The sequence below is a fragment of the Spermophilus citellus genome (genome assembly GCF_964194105.1).
Source record: "Spermophilus citellus genome assembly, chromosome: 12".
Taxonomy (NCBI): domain Eukaryota; kingdom Metazoa; phylum Chordata; class Mammalia; order Rodentia; family Sciuridae; genus Spermophilus; species Spermophilus citellus.
In genome coordinates, this window is record NC_138198.1 from 107,306,307 (window position 1) to 107,331,194 (window position 24,888).

General features: G+C 45.8%; 1 protein-coding gene across 1 annotated transcript in view; it reads left to right on the plus strand.

The window, feature by feature from the left end:
* MAPK4 (mitogen-activated protein kinase 4) overlaps positions 1 to 24,888 on the plus strand; it is a 49,891-nt gene that overhangs the window by 15,854 nt on the left and 9,149 nt on the right. Inside the window, exon 2 of the mRNA XM_081263506.1 lies at positions 24,421 to 24,565. Within this exon, the coding sequence (XP_081119632.1) occupies positions 24,421 to 24,565 (145 nt within the window). The remainder of the gene's footprint in view (positions 1 to 24,420; positions 24,566 to 24,888) is intronic.

Sequence of the window (24,888 nt, forward strand, 5' to 3'; positions counted from 1 at the left end):
TGGTGGAGTTAGTATCTAGGTGGGAGCTTGCGTAGATGGCAGGTGGTTAACAGCGCCAGGGTTTGCGCACGCAGCTCCCTGAGTTTTCTCCCATCCAAGTGCAGGAGAACTGGCAATGCAGCTGGACTCGGGGCTGCCCGGAGCAGGAGCCCACCACAGGAGGGATCGGCTCTTTCTCCCTGGATGTCCCCTTTAGACATCTTATCACCATCCAAGCTCCCTGCCCAGCAGGGAGAGGCCACACCTAGTGTTCCCTCTTGTCTGTGAACAGAACAGTGACACCACAGAGACCTGTTGAGCAGAGAAGGCCACACTGTGTTGAACAAATGGAAGGGGCTGAGGAGAGAGGGGAAGCCAAGGGTGAGGAGACTCGGAGCCCTGCTGCTGGAGAGCTGTCCAGTTGATGTTTTCAGTGCTTTGGGGCTTGACTGTAGCCCTGCCCCTAATCTCCATTAAATACCCCAGGTGGTGTCCTTTGGGGGCTTAAGTTTCTTTGAGTGGCCTCTATTCTTGCAACCAAGGAGAGTTTTGACTCCCCTTCACTCCCTTGGGAGGACTCTGTCTTCAGAAGTCTCTTCATTATCTTTGGCCTCATACTTAGGTCTTCAGAGCAGTGGCCAGGGCCCTCGGAGGGCAGAGACAATGTCCCCTGAGGGAGAGGAGGAGGTTGGGTAGCTCCCGTACTGAAGACAAATGAAGGCCGGCCCTGGTGACACCACAGGGCTCCTGGAAGCCAGGAGTGGGAAGGCCCTGGGAGGAACCTGAGTGGGATGGATGCTCAGGGGATGAGGAGGCGGTTCCAGGCAGCCCTGGAGGAGCCAGGTGGGCGGCAGTGTGTGGGAGCCGGTGGGGCAGCAGCCGGGAGCAGGATTTTCTCACCTGCCTCTCTTCTCATCTTCTTGTTTCCTTGTCTGAGTCTCTTTGCTTGAAGCACTCATGGAGGACCAGAAACACACAGTACTCGTTTGGGAACAAACCCTGGCCTGAGGTTCAGACAGTCTGATTTCTAGTCTTTTCTGTTTCCAACTCAGCAAGCAGCTAAGAGCACATACCCCCACTCTATGCCTTGGTTTCCCCATCTGCCCTCTGAGGGCCCAGAAGCAGTGTTAGGACTTAATACCACTGGCCAGAAGGACCAGCAGGCTGGTGTCAGTGACCTGGGTTCCAGGCCTGTGCCCTAGTTACCCTAGTTACCCATGTGACTTTGAGCAAGCCACCCAGCTCTGTGAGGCTTAGCTTCCTCACTCACGCTTGGATGAAAGAGAATAGAGGTCTTCATCCCTCACGTACCCATGGGAACATCAGCCAACAGAAAAGAGCCCCCTTAGAGATTTTGAAGCTGTGGGCATGCTCAGGAGACGCTGTGACCTCAGGAAGCTGGCCAGATGGTGCCTTCCAGGCCAGGCAAGGACTCCCTGCCCAGCCATCCACCTGGGGGCCAAGACTTCAAACTGCATATGACAGGCCCTGCGAGAGTCTCCCTGCCTCCCCCACCTTCTCAAGGGAGGCGGTTCTGTTTACTTCACACCTTCAGATTGTGTTTGGAGGGTTATGCCAGGTGTGAAGCCTGCCATCTTCCTCAGAGGGGTTCCAGAAAATGACACTCAGCTCTCCTGGAGCACGCTGGGGTCTCAGTGAATTGGTCTGCCACCTTCATGTGATTCCCCTGAGGATGCCAGCAGGTCAGGTTTCTCAATAAGATAGTGGCATCAGCAGAAAGCAAAATAGCAATGAATGGGGACTCTAAGTAGAGCAGCATGGTTTTCAGACCTTCACCTGTGACAGCCAGATGAGAACTCAGAAATCATCCCGTACCAGGGAAGCCTCCAGAAAAGGAGGCTCAGAAGAGGAAACAGGAAGACACAAGTGGGAAGAGAAGACAAGAGCAGGAGGCAGAGGAGAGGCAGGTGACGTGGTGGCACAGCCTGGATCTGACTTTGCAGAGAAGAGCAGAGGATAGCAAAACAGAAACAAGTCTCCTCAGGAATTCTGTTGCTCTTGGGGTTTTAACTCCAAATTAGTTTCTAGTCAGAACATTCTGTAGACCAAGCTGCAAAATGTAATTCTGTGTTTCCACACTTCCACCTGTGGTCTTGCACCATAATAAACTCAAATTCGGAAAGACCTGGAAGCTAAGGAAGTCATTCAATCATTGAAAATTAAATTCTGTTCCCCGGGTGCTATGCACCAAGTCAGGACATTGAACAGGACATTTTACAGATGTTTCTGGAACAGGGTTTGAAACGAAAAGTCTGTTCTGCTTAACCCTCAGCCAGAACAGCACACATTACTCCCTGAAACTTTGTCTACATTATATTCTTGTGATACTCTGCTTCCTTTTTGAACAGTGGATTTTCTTCTCAGATGTGGCTCTCAATTAAGCAAACCAAATCTACCCGACTTTGTACTTATGGGATCCCTCAATAAGGGATGTTTGTTCGCTTTATTAAACTGCCACTCAGTTTGCAAATAGACTTCCTGCAGTTCCCCTTAAGCTTGTACCCTTGAAGGGATCTTAGTTTTCCTCTACCCAGTGTGGCCCGACTGTCTTGTCTGCTGCATGAAGTGAGATTCCTGAAACCTGTCAGTTACCTATTTGCACCCAAGGCCATCCAAGAAAGTGTGTTGGTTCCTTCAGCTTTACTTGGACTGATCGGAGGAGAGGGGAACAAATTGGTCAGAGGCCAACGATTCTGAGCAGTGATACCAAGGAACAAGATCAGGGGGACCTGAGTTCCCTCACCAATGCTCTACCTTAAACTCTGCCACTGGTCTTTCCCCAAAACCCAGATGAGGATGGCTAAGCACATATGTACATGTAAAACAACTTAAGTGAGATATCGACCACATGCCTGACTGTTCACTCGCTAAAACTGTACAGTTCCATGGCTTCTAGTGTATTAACAGTCATGTACCATTACCACAATCAATTTAGGACATTTTCTTCACCCCAAAATTCCATACCTACTAACAATCACCCCTATTTACCTCTACCCTCCCCCAGCCCAGCCCTAAGTAACCACTGGTCTTCTTTCTCTCTGGATGTACCCATTTGGGACATTTCATATAGCTTGAATCATGTAATATTAGCCCTTTGGGGACTGGCTTCTTTGATTTAGCATCATGGTTTTAAGAACCATCCATGTTGTAGCTCGTGTCAGTACTTCATTTGTTTCTATGGCTAAGTGTGAATGCATGCTTTGCTCAATCCCCTCATCAGTTGATGGATATGTGGGTTATGTCCACTTTTTGACTATTGTGAATAATTCTGCTGTGCACATCTATAGGCTAGTATTTTTGTGACCTGTGTTTTCGTTTCTCTTGGATATGTACCTAGTGGTTGTTGGAACTGCACAAATTTCCTGAGTTTTCTCTCAAGGGTCTCTATGTTTAAAAGGAGGTTCTCATTTTTGTAGACTCTCAATACATGAGAGTCTGAATAAAGGCTCTGATAAGTCCTATGATGAATGAACTTGCTTACTTTAGAGTTATCCAAATTTATTTGACATAAAACTACTCAGCAAATAACATCTCACAGTAATTTATAACACCTTAGGAAGACTAAGTTAGTCCAAGTTCTTATTGTAAAAGGTGTTTTAGGAATTAATACCACGGACCCTGGAATCTGGTCCTCCTTATCAGAATGGGATCCTTGAGGCCCCTAATTAGGGCTCCAGATTCCCATCTGGATAGTACAGGTGTGCAGGACGGGAAAAGGGGAGGACACCTGGTCTTTTCTCCTTCACCTAACCTAGATCCCCAGAGGGCTCGCCTCTACTGCCTTGTCTATATGAGGTCAGGGATGTGACCCTCCTGGCCAGATCTCTGACCTTGACTCTACAGATAAGGAAAGTGGCAGCGGTACCCCCTTTTCTACAGTGACACTTTCAAGTTGAACTTTTGCATTTCTAAACCCCTCTAACCCCCTCCCACACCTACTCTTTTAGGTCCAGGTGTGAGTTTATATGCAAACTCTACTGATAATCTTCTCAGAAAAGCATCTTGCTACTAACAGTTCAACACAGTGAGTTAACATAGGTGGAAATGTCTGAGAAGAGCCAGACTCCTATTGAGAACAACCCACATAGAACAAAAACGTAAAGAGCTTCCTTCGGACAGAGATTTTAAACAACAAAAGGATTCTATACCATGTGCAACCGTTACAAAAGCTCTTCTTATATGAAAAGTCACCTGTAATGAACGAAGTGTAAAATTAGGGTAAGGTAAAATGAAGTAAGATTATTTCCTTTTGAGAGAGAGAGAGAGAGAGAGAGAGAGAGAGAGAGAGTACACGTGGAGAGAAGGAAGAAAACCCAGGAATCGCTCAGTTTTGATGCCCCTTAAGGAATGGAGTTGGAATCTTGAGAATTGAGGAATGGCATTCACTCTAAAACTTCCTTCTTTAATGATGGAATCTTTAAAAATGAGCTTAAACCACTTTGTCATTTAAAAACTCAAATTTAAATAGAAACCTGCCCTGCAAGACAGTAAAATGAATCTCCTGGGACAAAGTGGCATGGGAGGGAGCAAGGGTCTGACCTCACCAGATGTAGAAAGAAAAGAGCTGAGGTCAGTTGAAAGTTGGCATTTATTGATGGGAAGAAGATCATGTGGGCCCAAGCCAGCCATCTTCAATCACAGGCATATTCTGCATAAGCACCTGGCTGCGTACATACAGAGCTCTTTACACACACACGGTCACTGAAGTACCCACGTGGCATTCAAGTAGAGGCTGCTTTCAAGAACCAACCACCCTCCAGCCAGGGCATATATAGAAAACACCCTTGGCCCAGATAATTCCTTTGCAAAATAGGAATCAATCATTTTCATGCTTTACCTCAAGACATCTTCTCTCAAAACCCTCTAGAGACCATTAAAAGGAAACAAGTGTCAGCCATTTGCACTTTAGTATGAATTTGATCCCAGAGCCTCACAGACATGTTAACATCTAGGTTTTACTTTTGATTGGGAAAGGGAACGTTAGATCTCAAAGAAAGGACTCTTCAGATGTCAGCCAGCAGGTGGAGGTCATATTTTTCAAGCAACCTTTTGGTTATTTCTCCAGGAATCGCACCACCTGACTGTCCTTGCCTGAAGCTGAGGTGAGGCATTCTCACCCTGAGCCTCCTTGCTGAGGTTCATCCACTTCTAGTGGGCCCCCTCCACTCCTCTGGAAGAAATCTGCCCTTCTTCTCCATGAACAAGATGACACACTTGTCACCTCCATTGCAAGCCATTGCATCCTTTGTAGCAGAGAATTTTGACTGCCAGGATTGAGTAGGATTCACCGTTGAAAGCCCAGGAGAAATCACGCTAGAGAGTAGCAGAGAGGATGATACCGGTGTTGGAGATCAGGAACGGGTCCCTGTTCCCCTGGTGTGGAAGATTAAACATCCCAAAACGCCAAGGCAGGCAAGCAGAGAGAGAGAGCAAGTTTTATTTAAGAGAGACAGAGCAGCAGACTTCTCCAGAGAGAAGGAGTGGGTGTGTTTTGCTCTTTTATAGGCCTCAGAACCCCCCATCTCCTCTTTTCTTCTCTTTTAAAAAATTTCTTGCCTAAGGGCAGGAAGGAACAGGAGCACAGGAATGTCCCTTGGGTTCCTTGTGTCCGAAAGTGCCATCTGGATCCTGGAGGTGTTAGCTGTTAGCAACCCTTTTCCTTTTCTTTGATAACCAGCCCTCATCTTCTCATCCCCCATCATCCGCCCCCTGCCTCAGTGTGTTGAGCAACGTGACATTTCCCGTCCCTCAGGGTAGGCCGGGCTGCAGGCCATTGCTTTTTGGCAAAGAAAACATGTGGGGAGTCAGTACAGTGGGCTCATTATAGTATAGAATTATCCTCTTAACCTTGAGCTCCCGCCATCCTCATTGATTTATCCCCTTACAAGGAAGGGTACCAGCCCTCTTTCTACCAGCCCTGGTTCTGTTCCTAAAGAATTGTGGGACCTTGGGCACATTGTGCACCCTCTCTAAACAGTTTTCTTATCAATAAAAGGGATATGACAGCATCATTTTTTTAGGGTTATTCTAAAGACTGAATGAGATAGAGAATGCAGAGTGCTCAGCACAGAGCCCAGCAGGGAGGGGACCCTCAGCAAACAGGAGTTTTTTCCAATTCTTATTTGGAGGAAAGAAAACTGAAGGACCAAAGTAGGCTAGAAGCTGGGCTTGGAGGACTTGGGACAAGACATCTGTTTCTATTGACCTCTTCTTTATTTTTTAATTTGTTCTAACTAGTCGTACATGACAGCAGAATGCATTTCGATTCATTGTACACAAATGGAGCCCAACTTGTCATTTCTCTGGTTGTACATGAAGTAGAGTCACACCATTTGGGCAGTCAGACATGTACCTAGGGTAATGATGTCCATCTCATTCTACCATCTTTCCTTTCCCCTTGCACTGGCCTCTTCTTTGATCCAGTGTCCCCATGGGAGAGTACTGGGTAAGGACAGCTGATCACTCCCAAGTGCTGTTGAGTTTTGAACTCACGGGTGGGGACAGCAGCTCCCCTGTTTGGCAGCCTCATCCATCTGAACCACAGGCAAGAGGCAGCTACATGGATGGCACACACCGCACGCACGAAGGGAATGCATTGTCCCCGAGCCCATGTATCTTTGCTTTACACATGCTTGTAACAAACTTCATTATCTGGTTGTCAAATCCACAGTGGAGTGGAGACAACAAACTAGGGACCAGACAGGCACACTTCAAGCAGAGAGAAGTGACAGCTAATTGTCTGACAAGTAAGGAGACAGAAAAATATAAAAGCAGATGAAAGAATTCACAGTCACGGCTCTCAGGCTTTTTAGAGCAGCTTCTGAGAGCTGATGTTCCAAATCTTTACCCCGTGGAAGGACGGTCAGCTACATTTGCTGTATTTCAAGAAGTCAATTGAGTGGATGTGTGAATGCTGGACCCCTGGGCGGGTAGAACTTTCCAAACTTGCCTTGCCTTTGATTTTCACGTGTTTGAGTATCATCAGACCCATAACAAGTCTTTGATACAGGAAGGGAGTGTATTATTGTCTCCCATCTTGAAGATGAGGAGACCAAGGCCTAGATCCTCTTACAAGGCCTGCCCAGGCTTATAAAACTAGGAGTGATGGATTTGAGCTTCTAAAACTAGGAGTGATGGATTTGAGCTTGTCTCCTCCCCCCACAGATGTTTCAAGAGGAACACAGGTGTCTCTGCCCAGGGGCAGGAGCTGCACAGGATGCAGAGGTGGCCTGTGAGCAAGGCTGTGGCTTCCCACCTCTGATTCATTGAGAAGTGGTCAGTGTTCATCCACAAGAGACCTGGATGGAGGAAATCAGGAAGGTCCTGCTGCCCTTACTATTTTGGGAGCATTTCTTTCTAACAGGATTAAACCCAAAGAAAGTTGTGGGCTGTGAGCAGATGGGGACAAACCTGCTGTCTGGAAAATTCCATCATTCAAACGACTTCCCTAACTGTGCCTTGCTGGAGTTAGTTCTCTGAGGACCACCCCAGGCAGGCCCTTGGCCTCCATTTTCTACCATGCAAACAGGGTCCTCAGGCCACCCAGAGCCACTGGAACCCTTTATAACCCCTGTCTAATGGGACAAATATGTCCCTCCTCCTCACCTCAAAAGTCCCCCAGCTGGAGCACTATTTCCTCAAAGTCCTGCTGAGGGACAATGGGCAAACTCCCAAAGGACACTCCACCACAGAGCACACTTATTTCACGTTTGTAATTCTCCATCCAACACAGCCCCATGTTCAGCTCTTTGAGAGGCTCATGGAGGAACCTCTCCGACTCTGAACAATCAATACTTATCAAATGAATGACAGGTGTCACTTTTTTAATTTTATTTTTAGTTGTTGATAGACCTATAATTTGGGTTTTATTTATATGTGGTGCTGAGAATCGAACCCAGTGCTTCACACATGCTAGGCAAGTGCTCTACTACTGAGCTGTAACCCCAGCCCTGTAATATATTCTTAATGTGGGACTATCAGGACCCTAGGAAGAGGGACTTGGACAGAGAGGCCTTTGGTGATGTTCATCTAGGTGGCCACTAATTCATCCAGGAAGATCTGGCCCTGCTCACTCTTGGCCAGCCTCTTGCTCTGCTGGCTCCTTATATCTGCATCTGTGCCACCCTTGTCAGGAGCCAATGAAAAAATAAAGTGGCATCCTAATGCTAGGCAATAACATGCCGCTACTGTCATCACCCAGCTTAACCCAAGATGAAACATCTGTGCTGAGCATCGTAAGGGGAAAATTATACTTTTATTTCTTCACCTGGCCACTCTGAGAATCCAATATACCAAATAGTAAGCATTCGCTAAGCAGCAGTGCTTATTATTATTTCTGTTGCTCCAAGCCTGACGGGAGCAGGTAAGTTAACTAGAAAAACAAGCCTAGATTAAAATCTTAGCGAGTCAGACGAGGTGGCTTAGCTAGTGTGGAATGAATGACACAGACGGGTCTTTTCCTTCCAACCTTTCTAGCCCCATTTTTCCTCTAAGTAAGAAGTCATTTGGAGCTGGAGGACACCCTGAGGACCTTTTTGGCTTTGAAGGGAGCCTTCAAGATCTAGATAAGAAGGGAATGGGGAAAGAGGAAGGGTATTCTAGATGAGGGCAAGTGCAAGAGCCAAGGACAAAGGTGGTGACATCCCAGGCATGGAGACGATACCTGGGAAGAAGAGGCTGCATAGAATGGAGGGGCAGGTCAGAAAGAACCTGAGAAATGAGAAGTTGGACATAATATAGCAAGCAAAGTGGAACCATGAGATCTCTTTAGCACTTAGCACTGTAACAGAAGGGAGACTAAGAAAGGGAAGACAGGGTGGCAGCCATGCAGAGCTGAGGGCTTTCTGTATGTTTTCTGTTTCATCCTGACAGCAATCCTATGCCACAGGTATTATCTCCATTATGCACATGAACCGCCTTAGGTTCAGAGAAGTTAAGGAAGTTTCTTTAAGCCACCCATAAGTCAGTTACTGGTGCAGGATTTGAACCAGGTCTAAAGTTGATGTTCTCAATACAGATGTACAGCCTCTGAAGAATCTCTGACAGAGGAATGCAGGATGCACTAGGTAAGAGGAGAGCCATGTTGTCCTGCCAAAGAAAACAAACCCCAAAATGTTTACCATACAGTATATGAGGGCAACCCTGTGCTAGAGCACCCAAGAGTCAGAGCCCCAGCAGAGCAGGAACACCCAAGACAGATTTGTAAAGAATTTTGATTTTTTTGCTATAAAAGAAAAATCAAAGTAGTAATTGTGTGTGTGGGGGGGGGAATTGGATCTACATTGAACTTCCAAACACTTATGATTTGTGTTGGTTTTATTTTTATTTATCTATTTGAGTTGCATACAGAAAGGTACACCATTCCAGTATCAATCCTAAGAGCCCCTAAAGAGCTTCATCTGCCCTATGGACCCACTGAGCTGAGTGGGCTAAGGCTCCGACACCTAAGGCACAGAAAACAGTATGAAACAAGCTGTGAACTTGAATCCTGTGGTTCAAATCATAGGTGTTGGAGCAAACCACATGGGCTTCCTTGGAAACATGGAAGTGACAAGGCAGCAGAACCCACAGATCTGAGAGGACGAGCCTGGGCAGCATTCATCCAGCAGGGAATCCAGAGAACCTCCTCTGGTCTGGGTGAGGGCCAAAGCATCAGCTGGTGTGATGCCCATAACACAACCTGAGAAGTCAGGTGCAGAGACAGCCCCTTTTTAGCAGCATAGCTTGTTTACTTGGATTGTAAGCAAGAGCCTGTTTAATGAAGGCAATTATATACATAGACAGATGGTGACAGCAACCAACACCAATGCTAGCTGAAGGCTGTAGGGTCAAGGTCTCAAGGATACAAAGAAGTCTTCCTGGGCTGGGGCTCCTTGCTTATGCGTGGAGGAGAGGTGTAGCACTTGAGCCCTGAACAGAGAAGGAAGGTGGGCTGAATGAAAGCAGGAAGGCTCAGACATTTCGTTCTGTAGAGCAGAGGGGCTCTCAAAGTGTGATCCCAAACCAGCAGCAGGAGCACCTGGGAACTTGCAAGACATGCATTTCTCTGGCCCCATCTGAGCCTTGCTGAGTCAGAAGCTCTGGGAGGGAGCCAGCCCTCTGAGGTTTAATACATCCTCCAGGTAGTTCTGACACATGCTCGAGTTTGAGAATTGAGAGTGTGGAGTACACATCACTGTTCAAAACAGGACCCAGGACCCAGATTTAACACTTAGCTAGGTCTTTTCAAAACCTTACTTTATTAATCTGTAAAATAGGAATCAGAATACCTGATCTGCCAGGGTAGCATGTGGATGCCATAGGACGGGAGTTTGTCTGCCCATGAATACTGCATTAGTGGGCCAGGCAAGGGAAACGAGGCAAAGCTATTATTGTCCACAGATGATAGCAGTGTCTAGAGAAACCTCAATCTACAGAGAAATTAGTGATTTAATTAAAGACTTTATTTAGCAATGTTGCTGAATATAAGAGCAATATACAAAAATCAATTTCATTTCTGTCCACAATCCCTCTCCTGGAGAGTACCCAGGGCCTTCCCACAGTTCTCCAGGATGACCGCTCTGTATAATTGGCCTCAGCCTGTGAGGACAAGGGATCTCCCATCAGAGACTTCAAGAAAGGTTCCCTGCTTTGCTTCCTAGTTTGGAAGTTCTAACAAGAGGCTTTCCTGTTCTCCTTGATCATTATCCTCTTCTCTCACCCTTTTTGTTCCTATTCAGGGCTAGATTTATCACAGATCTCATGAAGCTTAACCTCAAGCCTCTCACTTACACAACTCTGCCCAAAGCATACGATGTGTTAGTCAGATTTTTTGCTGGGAAAAACAAATTGAAGAAAGAAAGATTTATTCTGGCTCACGGTTTCAGTCCCTGGTCAGCTGGCTCCATTGCTTTTAGGCCGGTGGTGAGGCAGAAACATCATGGTGGAAGAGTGTGGTAGAGGAAAGCTTCTTACCTCATGGCAGGAAGCAGAGAGAGAGAGAGGAGGGGCCAGGGATAAGATTCATCCTTCTAGGTCATACCCCCAGTGACCAACTTCCTAATATTTCCACCACTCCCCAGTAATGTCATCTGTTATGAACTCATCAATGGATTAACCAATTGATGAAATCAGAGCCCTCATGATCCAATTATTTCCCAGGAATCTCACCTGTGAACATCACTGCTTTGGGAACCAAGCCTTCAACATATGAGTGGAGCATTCCAGATCCAAACTATAACACATGATCATGTATTTTTATAATATTCACAAAAAAAGTTATTTTGAGCACAATATGTTATAAAGTGGTCTGTTGACAGTCTGACCTTCCCTCCACCATGCTTCCTTATGTTTGGTGATGATCACATGGCCAGGCATTTTGGGGGAGAATCTGACCAAGGGGAGGTTGAGCATTTAGTTCGACATTAGTGGGATGTGTTTTCATGATTTGCAATTACCTCTCTTGCCAGCAGTCCTGGGGTAAGATTAACTTCTAGGAGTCCTCCTCTGGCCCATTGAGTCACCTTAGAGGGGTCATGGCTCAGAGCAACAGGGTCCATCCTACAACTCAGAGCATGTTAGGACATCATCAAAAACCTGGTTGTGTCATCAACTCAGAAGTTTAGTCACCACATATGAAAACTGGAAAGGCCCCCGAATCTTACGGCTCATCTACAAAAGAATATGTAATAGGATTCTTCCCAAATGTGATCATAATCCTGCAAATGCATAAGATATTACCATAACTAGTTTTGAACATGAGAGAAATTTCTAAACTATCAACCACCTAAAATATCAACTATATTAGAGAGAACACTGTTATCTTTTCAATTATCTCTCAAGCCCTGTTATCTTAAAAATTCTCTCTGTAGAATATTATATTGCAAAATTGTCATAGAAGAGAAGATTAAAAATTATGCATAATGTTCATATTTGCTACCAAGCAGATAATTAGCAAAAATATTATTTTTATGAATTATGGTTATAGTATTTGCCAGCTTTTTGTAAGTTGTAATTTGCTTCCATTACTTTTCTGATTCAAAATAATCATTCACTTTCATACCTAACCTTATGTTTATAATTCGTTATTTTTTAAGAGATCCCCCCGCAAACACAGATCCATCCTGACCCACTTTCTCTTTCTTCATACAGTGACTACCTGACTCACTTGCAGTGTGTGTCTCCCATTCACATAGAGCCACCTTCAGCAGGTACCAGGCATCATAGTGTTAAGTCTTGCTAATAGAAGATAGTCAATGTTCCTCTCCCAGCCACCATATTGACATGTGAACAGGCTTGCTTGGCGTTTCCCATAGCCTCCCCTGAAAGTAATTGGTTCCTAAGATGCACCTCCAAAAAATGGGATATGTGGTCAAAGAGGTTTGATGAATGTCACATGCTAAGCCCCATCTAAGAGATCCTAAGATTTCATGAATATATTGGTGGTTGCCAGCTTGTCCCAAGGGTGTTTGGACATACACCCTTATCTCCCCTAATACCTATTAGTATTGTTAGGATGTGAACCCATTCAGGAAATGCTGCCTTACCTAAAAACAGTGATCTGTAGTGATATTCGCCAGGTAGCCAAGTCCTGGGCAGGCAGGGCCTCCCTGGCTCCTTGGACCACATGGTTCAAGCAGCTACTTACTACCAATATACTGATCACTGCTCAGGGCTCTCCCTGCAATGGGAGCCTCATCCTCCCCTAGACCCTGTCCTTCCTCTGCAGCCCATGAAAGAAGCACCTCTCACACATTTCAGATACATTCTCTGGGGCCCATGGCAGTCCCCTCCCACAGCCTCTGTATAATTAAGCCACCCCAGGGCTCTAAGATCTGTCATACTCCACAGACCTAAGTTCCCCTGATCCTGCATCCATAAAAGAAAGCCAGATGATGACATATCTCTTTGTACTTCTCTTAGTCCACTGACTGCGTCTGAGCTATCCTCAGGGAAGATTGTGTCTCAATCCAGAACTCAGGCAAGGGGCAGTTCAGGGAAGTTCCTGAACCTCATGTTTTTCTGCACATGCTCTGAAGGAAGATTCCAGCATCTGGGAGGGATGACATAAGAGCAGCTGTAAGTAGCTGAACAGACAGCAGGAGGCTGCAGCAGGAGAGGCATGCAGGGACCTGTCTGATGAGGGACTTTGTGATGTCCCTCCTGTGCCATCAAGCTCCCTGCCTCAGCTTCCTCCTCTGCAGAGCAGGGATGTAATACTGCCCACCTCGTGCAACTGTCTTGATGATCAATTGAAAGAAGACAGAGCTGAGGATAGTACCCAGCACGTGGCCAGCACCTGCCAGATACTCAACCATTACACACATTACTCAGAAGTGCTTTTGAACTGATATTTCCTGCCTTTTGGGAGGTGAAGTGGCAGCCCTAAGTCTGACCTCAAGGACAAAATTAGCAGATGAGAGGGCTCAGTTACTATCCTGTAGCATCACTATCCTGTGACATAGAAATCCAAGCCCATACTCACACCTGGGGGAACCCTTAGATTTCAGAGAGCTGGTCTTGAACAGAGACTGACTTTGCCCTATGGTTTTTTAACATGGCAGTTAAATGTTAAAAAAAATAAAAAACAATTTTCCTCTTGACTAATGTTCAGTTACTAACATAGACTTATCATTAAATGATAAATTTAAGTGCACAATTGTGGACATAACAATTATCCTTTAGATTAAGTCTTTTATCCCATTCATTCAACATTTAAATGAGCACCTATCATAGAGTTGTCAACTCTATCAGCTTTGTCAGTCAGATGGAATGAATCTGAAATAATTTCCCCAAATAGAAATTAAAAGTAAATACAAATCTCGAACAGGGTTCTCATGAGGTGAGCTGATCTACTGTTGGCAAAATCCCTGTGCATAATGGACACTCCACCTGTACTGCTTCACTCTCTCCTCTGGGATGTTCTCAATGATGTATCCTACATGCTCATGAGAGATGGGAGAGAAAGGTTTGCTAGGTGGCAGGGGAAGTGAGAGTACTGCTCTTCTTTGGGTGCAGGGGTGGAAGACAGAAAGGGTAGATTTGCAGCTCAGAGCTCACTTTCTCGGGTGCCCTTCCCTGGGAGGCCACGGGTTTCCTCCCTTGATTTGCTCTGTTTCTACTCAGATGTCCTCTGATGAGAGAGGCCTTCCTGAACCACCCGCCCCATCTCTCCCTATATCCTTACTCTGCTTTATTTTTATTCTTCACATTTATCTCCACTGGACACATACATTTGTTTGTTCAGCTGTCTTTCCCACTAAGTCGTGTGCTCCATGATTATAGGGACTTTGTTTTTTTCGCTGCTGGGATCAAATCTCAGCTCTGCCAATTATTAGCTAATTTAACCTTGGTCAAGTGACTCATCTCTCTATGCCTTTTCACAGGTCATTTTGATAATTGAAGGCACTAATGAGAAAGTAGCGCTTGGCACAGTGCCTAGCACATCACAAGTTCTCAGTAAATATTAGTTATTGTTTGATTAGTCCTTTTCCAATAGATTCTTACTTCCACCAGATCAGACCTCAGCAGCAATCCACGGAGTCATTTTGTGTTAGGTGGAGCTAGAAATAGTAGAGAATTGCATTAATTGGGAAACCATGAAAATACCACTTACCCTTTCAAAGTAGGTGAACTGTAGAACTCTTAAGATTCTGGTCCTCAAATTTGTCTACACCTTGAAATCACCTGGGAATTTTAATAATTATGGATGCCTGGATACCACCCTGAGCTTCTGATATAATTGGTGTGATGAGTGGCCCAAATATCAGGATTTTTTTAAGTTCCTCAGGTGCTTTTAACCTGTAGCAGATCTGAGACACACTGCCACAGAGAGCCACCAGATTTCCCCTTGAAAGTCAGCAAGACAAATGTCTTTTTATGGTCTGGCAGTTAATGCATCTTCCTAAATAAAAGGAGCCATTTGTTCACAGACAGATCCATTAAAAATTAATCACTGTGGCCCAGCAGGGCTCCTCACTTAAAGATTGCTGCTGAAGACTGGTACAATGGCACACGCCTTTGATTCCAACTACTCAAGTGGCTGAGTGTGGCTGGAGGATTGTGTGTGAGGCCAGCCTGGCCAACAGATACCCTGTCTAAAACAAAACAACAAAACAAAACAAAAAGATTGCTGTTGATAATGATGCAGCCATCTAGGATGCTAACACCCCGCAGAGAAGAGGCCTCGGCAGCACAACAGGTGCAGACACTGAGGCTGAAGCAGCTGGACCAAGCATTCCCCCCACCCACGTCTCTAATCAGCCCAGCCACAGATACTGGTGAGGATGGTGGTGGTAGGGATGCCGTCCCTGGTACCTCTCTGGATAAACAAAACCTTTTATCATGTCTTCGAACTGAAATAGCATTCAGAGTCCGTGTTTGGACCCCATGATGATAAGGTTCACAGCTCATATCTGTGACAAGAAATTCTAGTTGAATTAGAATACAACTGCATTGTGACAAAGTGCTTTTTAAAAGAAGGCCATCTCCATTGGCCCCTCTGTCCTGCTGTTGAAGAGTAAGGGGAAGAACATTACGCCAAGTGAAACAAGCCAGAAACAGGACCAATCCCATGTGATTCCCCTTATTAGGAAGACCAGTCCCGTCAAACTCATAGAGTCAGGAAATAGAATGGGGGTTGACAGGGACAAAGGGAAAGGAAAATAGGGAATTGTTTAATGGGTACAGAGTTTCAAATTTGCAAGATGAAAAGAGTTCTGGAGATGAATGGTGGTGATAATTGTACATTATGAATGTACTCAATACCACTGAACAGTAAATTTAAAAAATCATTAAGATGTTGAATTTATGGTATGCATTTTTTAACCACAATTAAAAATAAATTTTTTAAAAAGCAATTTTTTAAAAAGTAAAGTGACCACATATGGTCTGAAAAGTCTGTCCAACAAGGGTTGCCAGCCTAAAGGAATTTCACTAAGTTTTTCATTTTATTTCCATGGAAACCTGAGAAGAGATGATGAATTCCAATGGACAGGATTCCCCGAAGCACAGAGTCCAGAAGAGGGAGTCTGAGAAAGAGGGTTAGCTGATCAATATTCAGACCATGTATTAGTTTATTTATTTAGTTAGTTAGTTTATTTATTTATCAATGCAGGGGATCAAATCCAGGGGTCTCGGGCATGCCAGGCAAATGGTTTACTACTGAGCCTGCAGATCAACATTTAGGGCATCTTAGAAGTTCATGCAAACTCCAATCAGCTGATTTTACGAAACTGTTTCTTTCCCATGTCTATAAACTTCATAAATAGAATGTGCCAGATGACTTACCAATGATTATGGTTTATGAACTGAGCTTTAAAGATTGTGTGTTTCCTCCTTCCGTTGGAGAGATTTCCTGCTGTGTGTTTTCATGGAAATGGGTTAAATAGAAGGAGTCTGAAGTCAGCAATAATAAAGGCTATTTGGCAAATCTTTTTTTAAAAGGATTTGTAACATGCCTAATATATGTATTGGCACAAATAAGATTTATACCTTCACAGGGAACAGACTATGGAGAAGAAGGCCATATTTGCCTGTGGCAGGGTATTGTTTTTCTAAATGATCTTTTGATGAGCATCTGGAACACAAAGAATTAACCTCTATTGAATGTCCTTCTGTGCTGGGCTTAAAGAAATCTGTAAGCAAGGTGAGTCATAAGTTGTTGGGCAGGTCAGCATATGGAAGATCATCTAGGGACTGGCTAAGTGGCCCCCCAAAAGACAGCATCAGCATCACCTTGTGCAACAGAAATGGAATCTGTGTTTAACCAATCAAGATCCCTGGGTGATCTTGTATGAGAAGCCAACTTTAGGACATCCATCAGGAGCACAATATTGGCATGTGTCTCCATGAATCTGTCAGTTCTGTATTGGACCCTCTGCCCTCAGTCCCCCCAGGAGCAGCCCTAGATATAAGTGATATTATCACATCATAGATTTCTGTCATACACCTTGGCTCTTGCCCTTTCCACAACCTCAGAGACAAGATTAACTGGCTCTTCCCAATGACAAACGTCTGAAGGTTTGTCATGAAGCTCTCTCACCAGCTGCCATGTTCTCCAGACGACACATACTGGGTCCCCCCATTCCTTCAGGTCTCACCTATGCTTTCTGCTGCATGTTCACCACGAGGTCTTCTGGAGACCCCAACCCTGCAAGAACCACAGTATCCATGTGACAGCCTCTTTCCCCTACAAGGACAAAAGTTCTGCTTCTCCATGGTCTGGTTTCTTTGAGGCTTGACCTAGTTTCTCCTAGATGATGGGGGGCAGTGGGGGGACACTATGCACTTCAATCCCTTCCAAGGAAGCATGTGCCCTGGGCTTCCCGAGGCCTTCCAGCACCCACCAATCCCCTTCTCTCCAGATAGCGACTTCCCTGCTTCCAGCCGGCCTCGCCGTCTCTCCCAGCTGGGTGTACTGGAGGACTACAGAGCCTACGCCCCCCAACACTGCCCTTCCTATAGGAAGAACAGCAGGGACCCCAGCACAGGGCTCCCATCCCCACTGCCATCCCTCCTCCCCCATTGTCTTCCTCCTCCACAGCACCCTTTGTTCCAGCTGGGGTTCTCAAACTGGGAAGAGGTAGGAGCTTTTCCTGGGAGCTCATTCGAGATCAGAAGGCAAGAAGTCAGTAGTTTTGAGAAATTACAAGTTCACAAGCACTTCCCTGGATTCAAACCAAGGATAACCTTGGGGACCATTGACTTTAAGAACAAAGGTCCTTCTCCCCCTATCGCCCATCTGTCCCTGAATCTAGATGTCTCTCTGTCCTCTGTGCACATTCTAGGTCTTCTCACCCCTATCCCACTTTATGCACACTGGCTCCTGTCACCACCTCATTGCCCCCCACATACACACACACACACACACACACACACACACACACACACATCTCAGAGGTCCCCATCCCTCAAGACCAGCTCAGACCTCCTCCAGGGATCTCCTCTGGACATTTGCACTACAAGAGGAGGGCTGTCCTGGCGTGTCACAGTGGGGAGGTCCCACAGTGTGCATGGGCACCCTCCACTACTTCCCTGCTATTGGGTCTGGGATAAGTTGTTTCCCCACTCTGGAAAGAGCCAGATCCAAAGGTGGATGGAAGAATTCCTGAATGAATTCCTTGTAAAATGCTAACACAGGGCTGGGCACAGAATAGGTTCCACCTAAATGCCGAGCATGGCTACTTCCTGCCCTGAGATCACTTTTCATATCAATGTGTCCTCTCTCTAATCACATGACATGTTCTTTGAAGACAGGGATGATGTTAACCATCTCTGTATCCTCCACACAGGGACTGACATATGTCAGACTCTAAGGACACATTCTAGAGACTTCTGGTTGGGAAGGTCAGTCTGTTAGATTCCTCCCACCCTCCACATCCTAGCCTGGAAACAGGAGCCACCCTAAATATTGACTTAAAAGGAGGAGAGAAATAACCCTCCCACATCTACCCCCACACTGAACCACAGTTGACTGAGGCTTTATTCGGGGAAAATGTTGTCCCATTTATTATATTCATTGTACCTGCAAGGGATTAGGAGGCACATGTCACTAAAGGGTGGAATAGAAAGTTATTGAATCATGCCATCTCTCCCAGCTCCAGCTCCCAGACATAAGACAGCAGGCTCAGGGATGAAGGAGACGTGGAGGGGCAGGCAAGGGTGGTATCCACCTGCCCATGCAGACTCACTGGGGCAGCACTGGGGCCCATCCTGCTGGAGTGACTTGGATCCAGGCTCTTCCGAACACCCTCACAGACGACTGGGACTGAGTGCTGGTTCCCTGCACCCTCTGCAAGGGGAGTGCTCAGAGCTTAAATTATACCTTCTTTCTAGAACTGTTGGGGCTCCCTAATTATGCTCTGCACAAGCAGCTGTTGCTAGGTTATTTCCCAAACACCTTTGAAGCTTTCAAAGGCAAAGCATCCCGTGGGTTCTGCACCATTCAACAAGGACAGCAAAATGGCCTGGTAGGAACAACAGCTGCAGAAGGCCCAAAGGCCCCCATGGAAAGATCTAGAAAAGAAACTATATACAACTGCCCACCACTACCACCCCCGCCGCCGCCACTGCAGTAGTGCCTCCAGAGTTCTTCTCAACAAAGAACACAAAGTGACAAGGTAGCAGAAGGAAAGAGACCATTAGAAAGAGCCACTCCAGCCTGGCCTCTTGCACGCCAAGTGGCCGTGAGAGAGAATGAATGACAGGAGTGGGGGCTCTGTCTTTGCACAGCAGTGATCCTTGTAGCTTCACTCCATGGCCCGCCCCAGCTGGCCTGCAACACCCACATTTAGACAGTGCCCACGTGTGCATCCTGCATGTGCCCACCACCTCTCCCTGGCCAGGGGCCATGAGCATGCCCTGCCTGGGGGGACCACCTATGATCCCTGAGGACGAATTCCTCACCACCCAGATGGAGCTGCAGGCAGGGCAGAGAGGCCATGGGGGCATTTCCCTCCCTTCCAGATTCATGAGCCCTGATGATAAAATTCAGTTTATCACCTGGGTATTGTTTTCCTCCCTAGAAAATTCTTTTACTGGGCTGGGGTTGTGGCTTAGCGGTAGAGTGCTTGCCTTGAATGAGTGAAGCCCTGGGTTCGGGTCCTCGGCACCACATATAAATAAAATGAAGGTATTGTGTCCAATTATAACCAAAAAAAAAAAAAAGAAAATTCTTTTACCCCATTCACTCAACTGGAACTCCTTTTTCAATTCTGATCACCAGTCTTGTGTCGTGGGCCCCAAAACAACACTCACTGAGACCCCTCTGATCATCTCAATTGCAGGCAGGACTCCCTGCTCCCTGTAACCACCCCTCAGACCCAGGAATGGAGCCTCTTATGGCTCCCATCTCACCTTTCCAAGGCTTCTCATGTTTCAGAGCTCAGCAGAAGACATTGCAACTTCCCAAGTTCTCCTCTGCCCTGTGCTCCTGAAACACCTCAGTAAAGCACCTTGGCAATGCCCCTGTGGAGAGTGGCGTGGAGTTCAAGGAGTGTGGCCCTGGTGGCCAAAGGCAGGCACTGTCCCAGCATTGCACCCCAGACCCGCTCTGTCCTTGGTCACATTCACACAGAAACGTGAACGAACAGCAACAGAAAATGGCCTCAGAACAGAGGGACCAGCAGTTTTGCCCAGGAAGATTTGGGAGATGTTATTTATTGTGGTCACCATTAGTTGGGACAAAATTGAAAATGCAAGATGAGTTTGGTGCTTTGGAAAGTGTACAAGCTGCCAGGGAACTCTGTGTTCCTTCATCACAAGAAATAACAGAAATTAATGAAGCACTTGCAGAAAATCCAGGGCTGTCAACAAACCCCTTTATCAGCTTGCTAGCTGATAACGATGACACTGAGTAACCTTTCAGAACTAGATGCCTAGTAAGTGCAGAATATGAGAAATACATAAAAAAATACATAAAATCTGTAAGCCTACTGTAAGCAGGTGCCTAAATAAACTGGAGTGAAATCACCTATTCCAGCATAGCTGTCTTAAGTTAGTGGGGGACAGAAGGGTTATAGGAACTGTTTTCAGGAATATCAATGGGAAAGAAACTACTCTCAACACTGCTCCTGGAAGAAAATTCTTCCCTTCCTAATAATTTCAGATAAACAAAATATATACCTTTAAAAAAAAAACCTTATGATTTTTAGAGCAAACTCTAAGCTCTGGTATTCAGAATTCATGAAATTATCCATAATCAAAACTACCTTTAAAAATCATGCGATTCAAAGATAACCCTGTTATCCTTATATAATTTTGCAACTTGCTCAAATCCATCCCTGGATTTGGTTCAAAATACTTAATGATCTTCGGATTAGAAATACTTATGAATGGAGAAACATGTTGGTTGTACAGCGTCAGATGAAGAACAATACTATCTTAATTGTACAATATGCTGCATTCGCTGGTGCTATTTTTACACAATGAAGAAACCGCTTTGCAGTAAAATAAGAACCAAACAAAATATTCAGCTTCTTCATTTTAAAAGAAAGATCCCTTTGTGTTTGGTGAAGAGCTTAAGGGACAGGTAGACTTAGGGAAACAGAAAGCTTGGCTTTCATTCAAAAGTCAGGAAGAGCCAGGGAGGAACGTCCCTAGCTGGTACCACAGCCTGGTCCATGATTCTGGCCCAAGGGCAGGCTTGTCATATGAACATCTTTCAGGGAGGGTATTTCAGAAGGAAGCCCTGTGTCCCCTCTTTTCTCCAGCCCTGGACTCTGCAGAGAGAGAGACAGATTAATTCCAGAACATTCCATTCCATAAAAGACTGTTCATTGACCTGTCAGAGAAAACCCCCTTTAAGCCACTTCCCCTCTGGATCCTCTTTTCTTTAGTGTGCCCCTGAAAATCTCACCCTCTGACTGTAAAATGAAATCAAGCCATTATTTATTTACAACTCACCCATCCCAAAGTGAAGAAATTGTACAGACAGTTTGGCTGGTCTCTGTAATTCTTAGAATCACACTTAAATTCCTAACAAACTACTGTACACCCAATCTGGGTGAATCTCAAATGCATTAGGCAAGGGAAGTGGTTCATACTCAAAAGGCTACCTACTGTGGTTCCATTTATATGACATTCTATGCCAAGTAAAACCCGGGTAGGGTGGGGTAGGGGGACAGAAACAGTGGTTGCTAGAGCCTGGGGCAGGGGTGTCCAGAGGGACTATGAGGGAGTTGTTTGAGGTGATGGACTTATGAAATGTCACATTTATGATGCCAGTGACATGATTCTTTGCTTTCATCAATACTCAGAACTGTGCCCTAATAGGTCAAATTCTACCTCCACGCAGATTAAACCTGGCTTTAAAAAAAAATAAACTCCTATAATAATTACATCAGCGAGCCTATTCTGAAATAAATAAGACAAACCTCGAGGAGCTATCAGCCTACGTGAACTCTCCACTAACCTTTGAAGGTGGCAATTGGAACTCCATGTCCATAAAGCAAATATGTCAAAGACAGGACCAGTGGTTCTTGCAGAAGATGCCACATGGGGAAGGGGGTCCGACCATGGAGCCGCAGCTGGCTCACTCCGCCTTTCCTTCAGGGATTCAACAGTGTTCCTTTGCTGTTCCTCAGAGGCAGGCACGAGCTGGGCCAGGTGGACGCTGCTGTAGAGCAAGATGGTGCTGCTGCCCAGGAAGGGCACATCCTCTGGTGCTCCTGGGAAGGGGCAGACTTGCTGCAGAGATGTAAAGAAACAGTAACAGGGCAGGGAGAGGACTCGGGCCTGAGTGTGTCAGCCAACCAGGGAGGGCGAGAAATCTGAGGACCTTCCTGGAGGAGGAAGACTGTAGGGTGATGGAGGCCAGGGCTGGGGGGCGCCGAGGGTAGAGAATAAGACCCAGTTCCCACCCAGTCCCCCCTGTTATCTGCTCCCAACACACATCACTTCTGTGACCCCAAAAGATGTGGGGAGGGAAGGAACAGGCAATGGATTCCGTAGAGGCCACCTGCTCGGCAGCCTCCAATTCAATTCAATTCTGACACTCTCTGCCTGGAGAGTATTGGATCCCACAGCTTGAAGGCTAGTCCCACCAGACTGTCCCCACTTTAGACACCGGTAGCAAGCTGTGGGCTCTGGACCTTCTGACCAGCTAGCAACCAATTCAGGTTCCCAGGAACACTTCCTTGGGTTTGATTAATCTGCTCAAGAGGCTTACAGGACTCAGGGAAATCTATTTACAGGTGTATTATAAAGGACATCACAGAGAATACAGATGAAGAGATTCACAGGGCAGAATGGAAAAGGGTACAGAGTTCCCATGCCCTATGGCCTCATAAGAGTTCCTCTCTGGGTGCCCTCCAGTGCCCTCTAGGAATTTCCTCATGGCCAGCTAAAGGCAGAAAGGTGGGGTAGATTAGTTTTTTTATGACTCACTTTGGGGGAGAGAAATTCAAGTTTCTGAGTCTGCCTTGGGAGGGAGCTATGGACCAAACAAAACAAACAAACAAACAAAATGTGTGTGTGTGTGTGTGTGTGTGTGTGTGTGTGTGTATTAATATCACAAGACTCTTCTGCTTGCTTCCTTCCTTCAGCCAGTTTGAGGACCTGCTCTGCAGAAACACAGGCCATAGAGTGGGGGGACAGCCGATATAATTTGGGGCCCTCAGAAGGTTTTAGAATTTAATAAACCTTTGATCAACAAATGAAGAGATTTCTGATTAAAAGAACAAAAGGTCCTGGGTGCTTTAACCTGGGTCTCTGATACTTTTTACATCAGTGAAAAGGAAAATTCTGGTGCCAAACAGGGAACTATAATAGCAAGTGATGTGACTGTCCCTAGTGTCTCCCGTTAGATCCCGTCAGTCCTAACTTTCGCTCCCATATGGTCTGAGTTCTCTGTTCTTCCATCAGGGAGATTGTTCCAGGGGATCCAAGTGGATGTTCTCACACTTCACTGTTGGGTCAACTTGCTAAATTACATAGAAAACAATTTCTTTTTTTTTTTTTGGGGGGGGGGTAGACAATACTGGGAATTGACCCAGGGACACTCTACCACTAAACTATATCCTCAGCCCTTTTTATTTTTTATTTTGAGTCAAGGTCTCATTAAGTTGCAGAAGCTGATCTCAAACTTGAGATCCTCCTGCCTCAGCCTCTGAGTCACTGGGATGACAGGTATGCACCAATGCACCAAGCATACCAGCATAGGAAACAATTCCTAAATTGTCTGGGCATATTTTTGTATCTATGCCAATCCATCTATGTCATCACCATATGCAATAGGAAGAGACTCCATCCCAATGCACAAATCACTAGGCATTGGCCATACCAGCAAAGAAATCTGTTCCTAACAGATACTATGTAGGATCCCCAGATTCCCCTGGGCTAACAGAGCTGTGACCACTCCGTCCCTCAGGCTGTTTCCATATACCATTTACCTATATCCATTACAAAGATGGCCGTTCCATTCTCAGAGGGCCTGGTGTCTGGGTTTTGGGCAGCATTAATTATAAACATCAGCACCAAAGCTACTGCTCAATTTCAAATATGTGACAATTTCTGAGATTTAGCCTCTGGGTAAATTAAATTTCAGTGTTTCATCATTACTCTGTTGATGGCAGTAATGAACTTGGGAATGACTCCTATTCATCCATCTTCTTACTAGATGTGGGCAGACGTATTGTGCTTAATTACATCAAGTAGGGTGGGAAATCATTCCTTCCAAAATAGTGATAACCTGGATCCCTTTCCACACAGGAGAACCACATGGCCTCATAAGATTCCCAAACTCAAGCCTTGGAGCCCCACAAAGCAGGCCCAGCCACTCTAACTGGACTTCTGTTCACTAATGTTCCTTCAAGGTCAATAGGAAAGGAGCAAGAATGAAGGGGATCCCCAAAAGGACCCTGTTTCCATGGGAGGGCAAATGGAAGGGGCATGGGAGGACATCTGCAAACAGCTGGTCAATGGAAGGGGGACTCTGTCTTTCAGGGTTATCTGTCAGAGGGGTTGGTGACGAAGTGGTACCGCTCTCCACGACTGCTCCTGTCCCCCAACAACTACACAAAAGCCATCGACATGTGGGCGGCCGGCTGCATCCTGGCCGAGATGCTCACGGGGAGAATGCTCTTTGCTGGTAAGTTGCTAACTGCCATCTGCTTCTCTTCTAATGTCTTTCATTAAAAAGGGAAACTGAGTGCAAACATTTGCTTATCCCCAAACATGCTCCCTTTCTGCTGCAACGACTTCTTAGGCTTTTATGGCACTTCTTGGAGGCACCCTATTATAATTCCAGGCAACACTGTAAAGACTAAAATTAGCCTTTTGAGCACAGAACCTTGGCAGTTAAGAAACCATTTTACTATGGTCTGAATGTGTGAGTCCCCCTAACATCCTATGTGAAAATCCTGTCTTAATCTCCCGCCGTGATGTGGTGGCATTAAGAGGTGGGACTTTAGG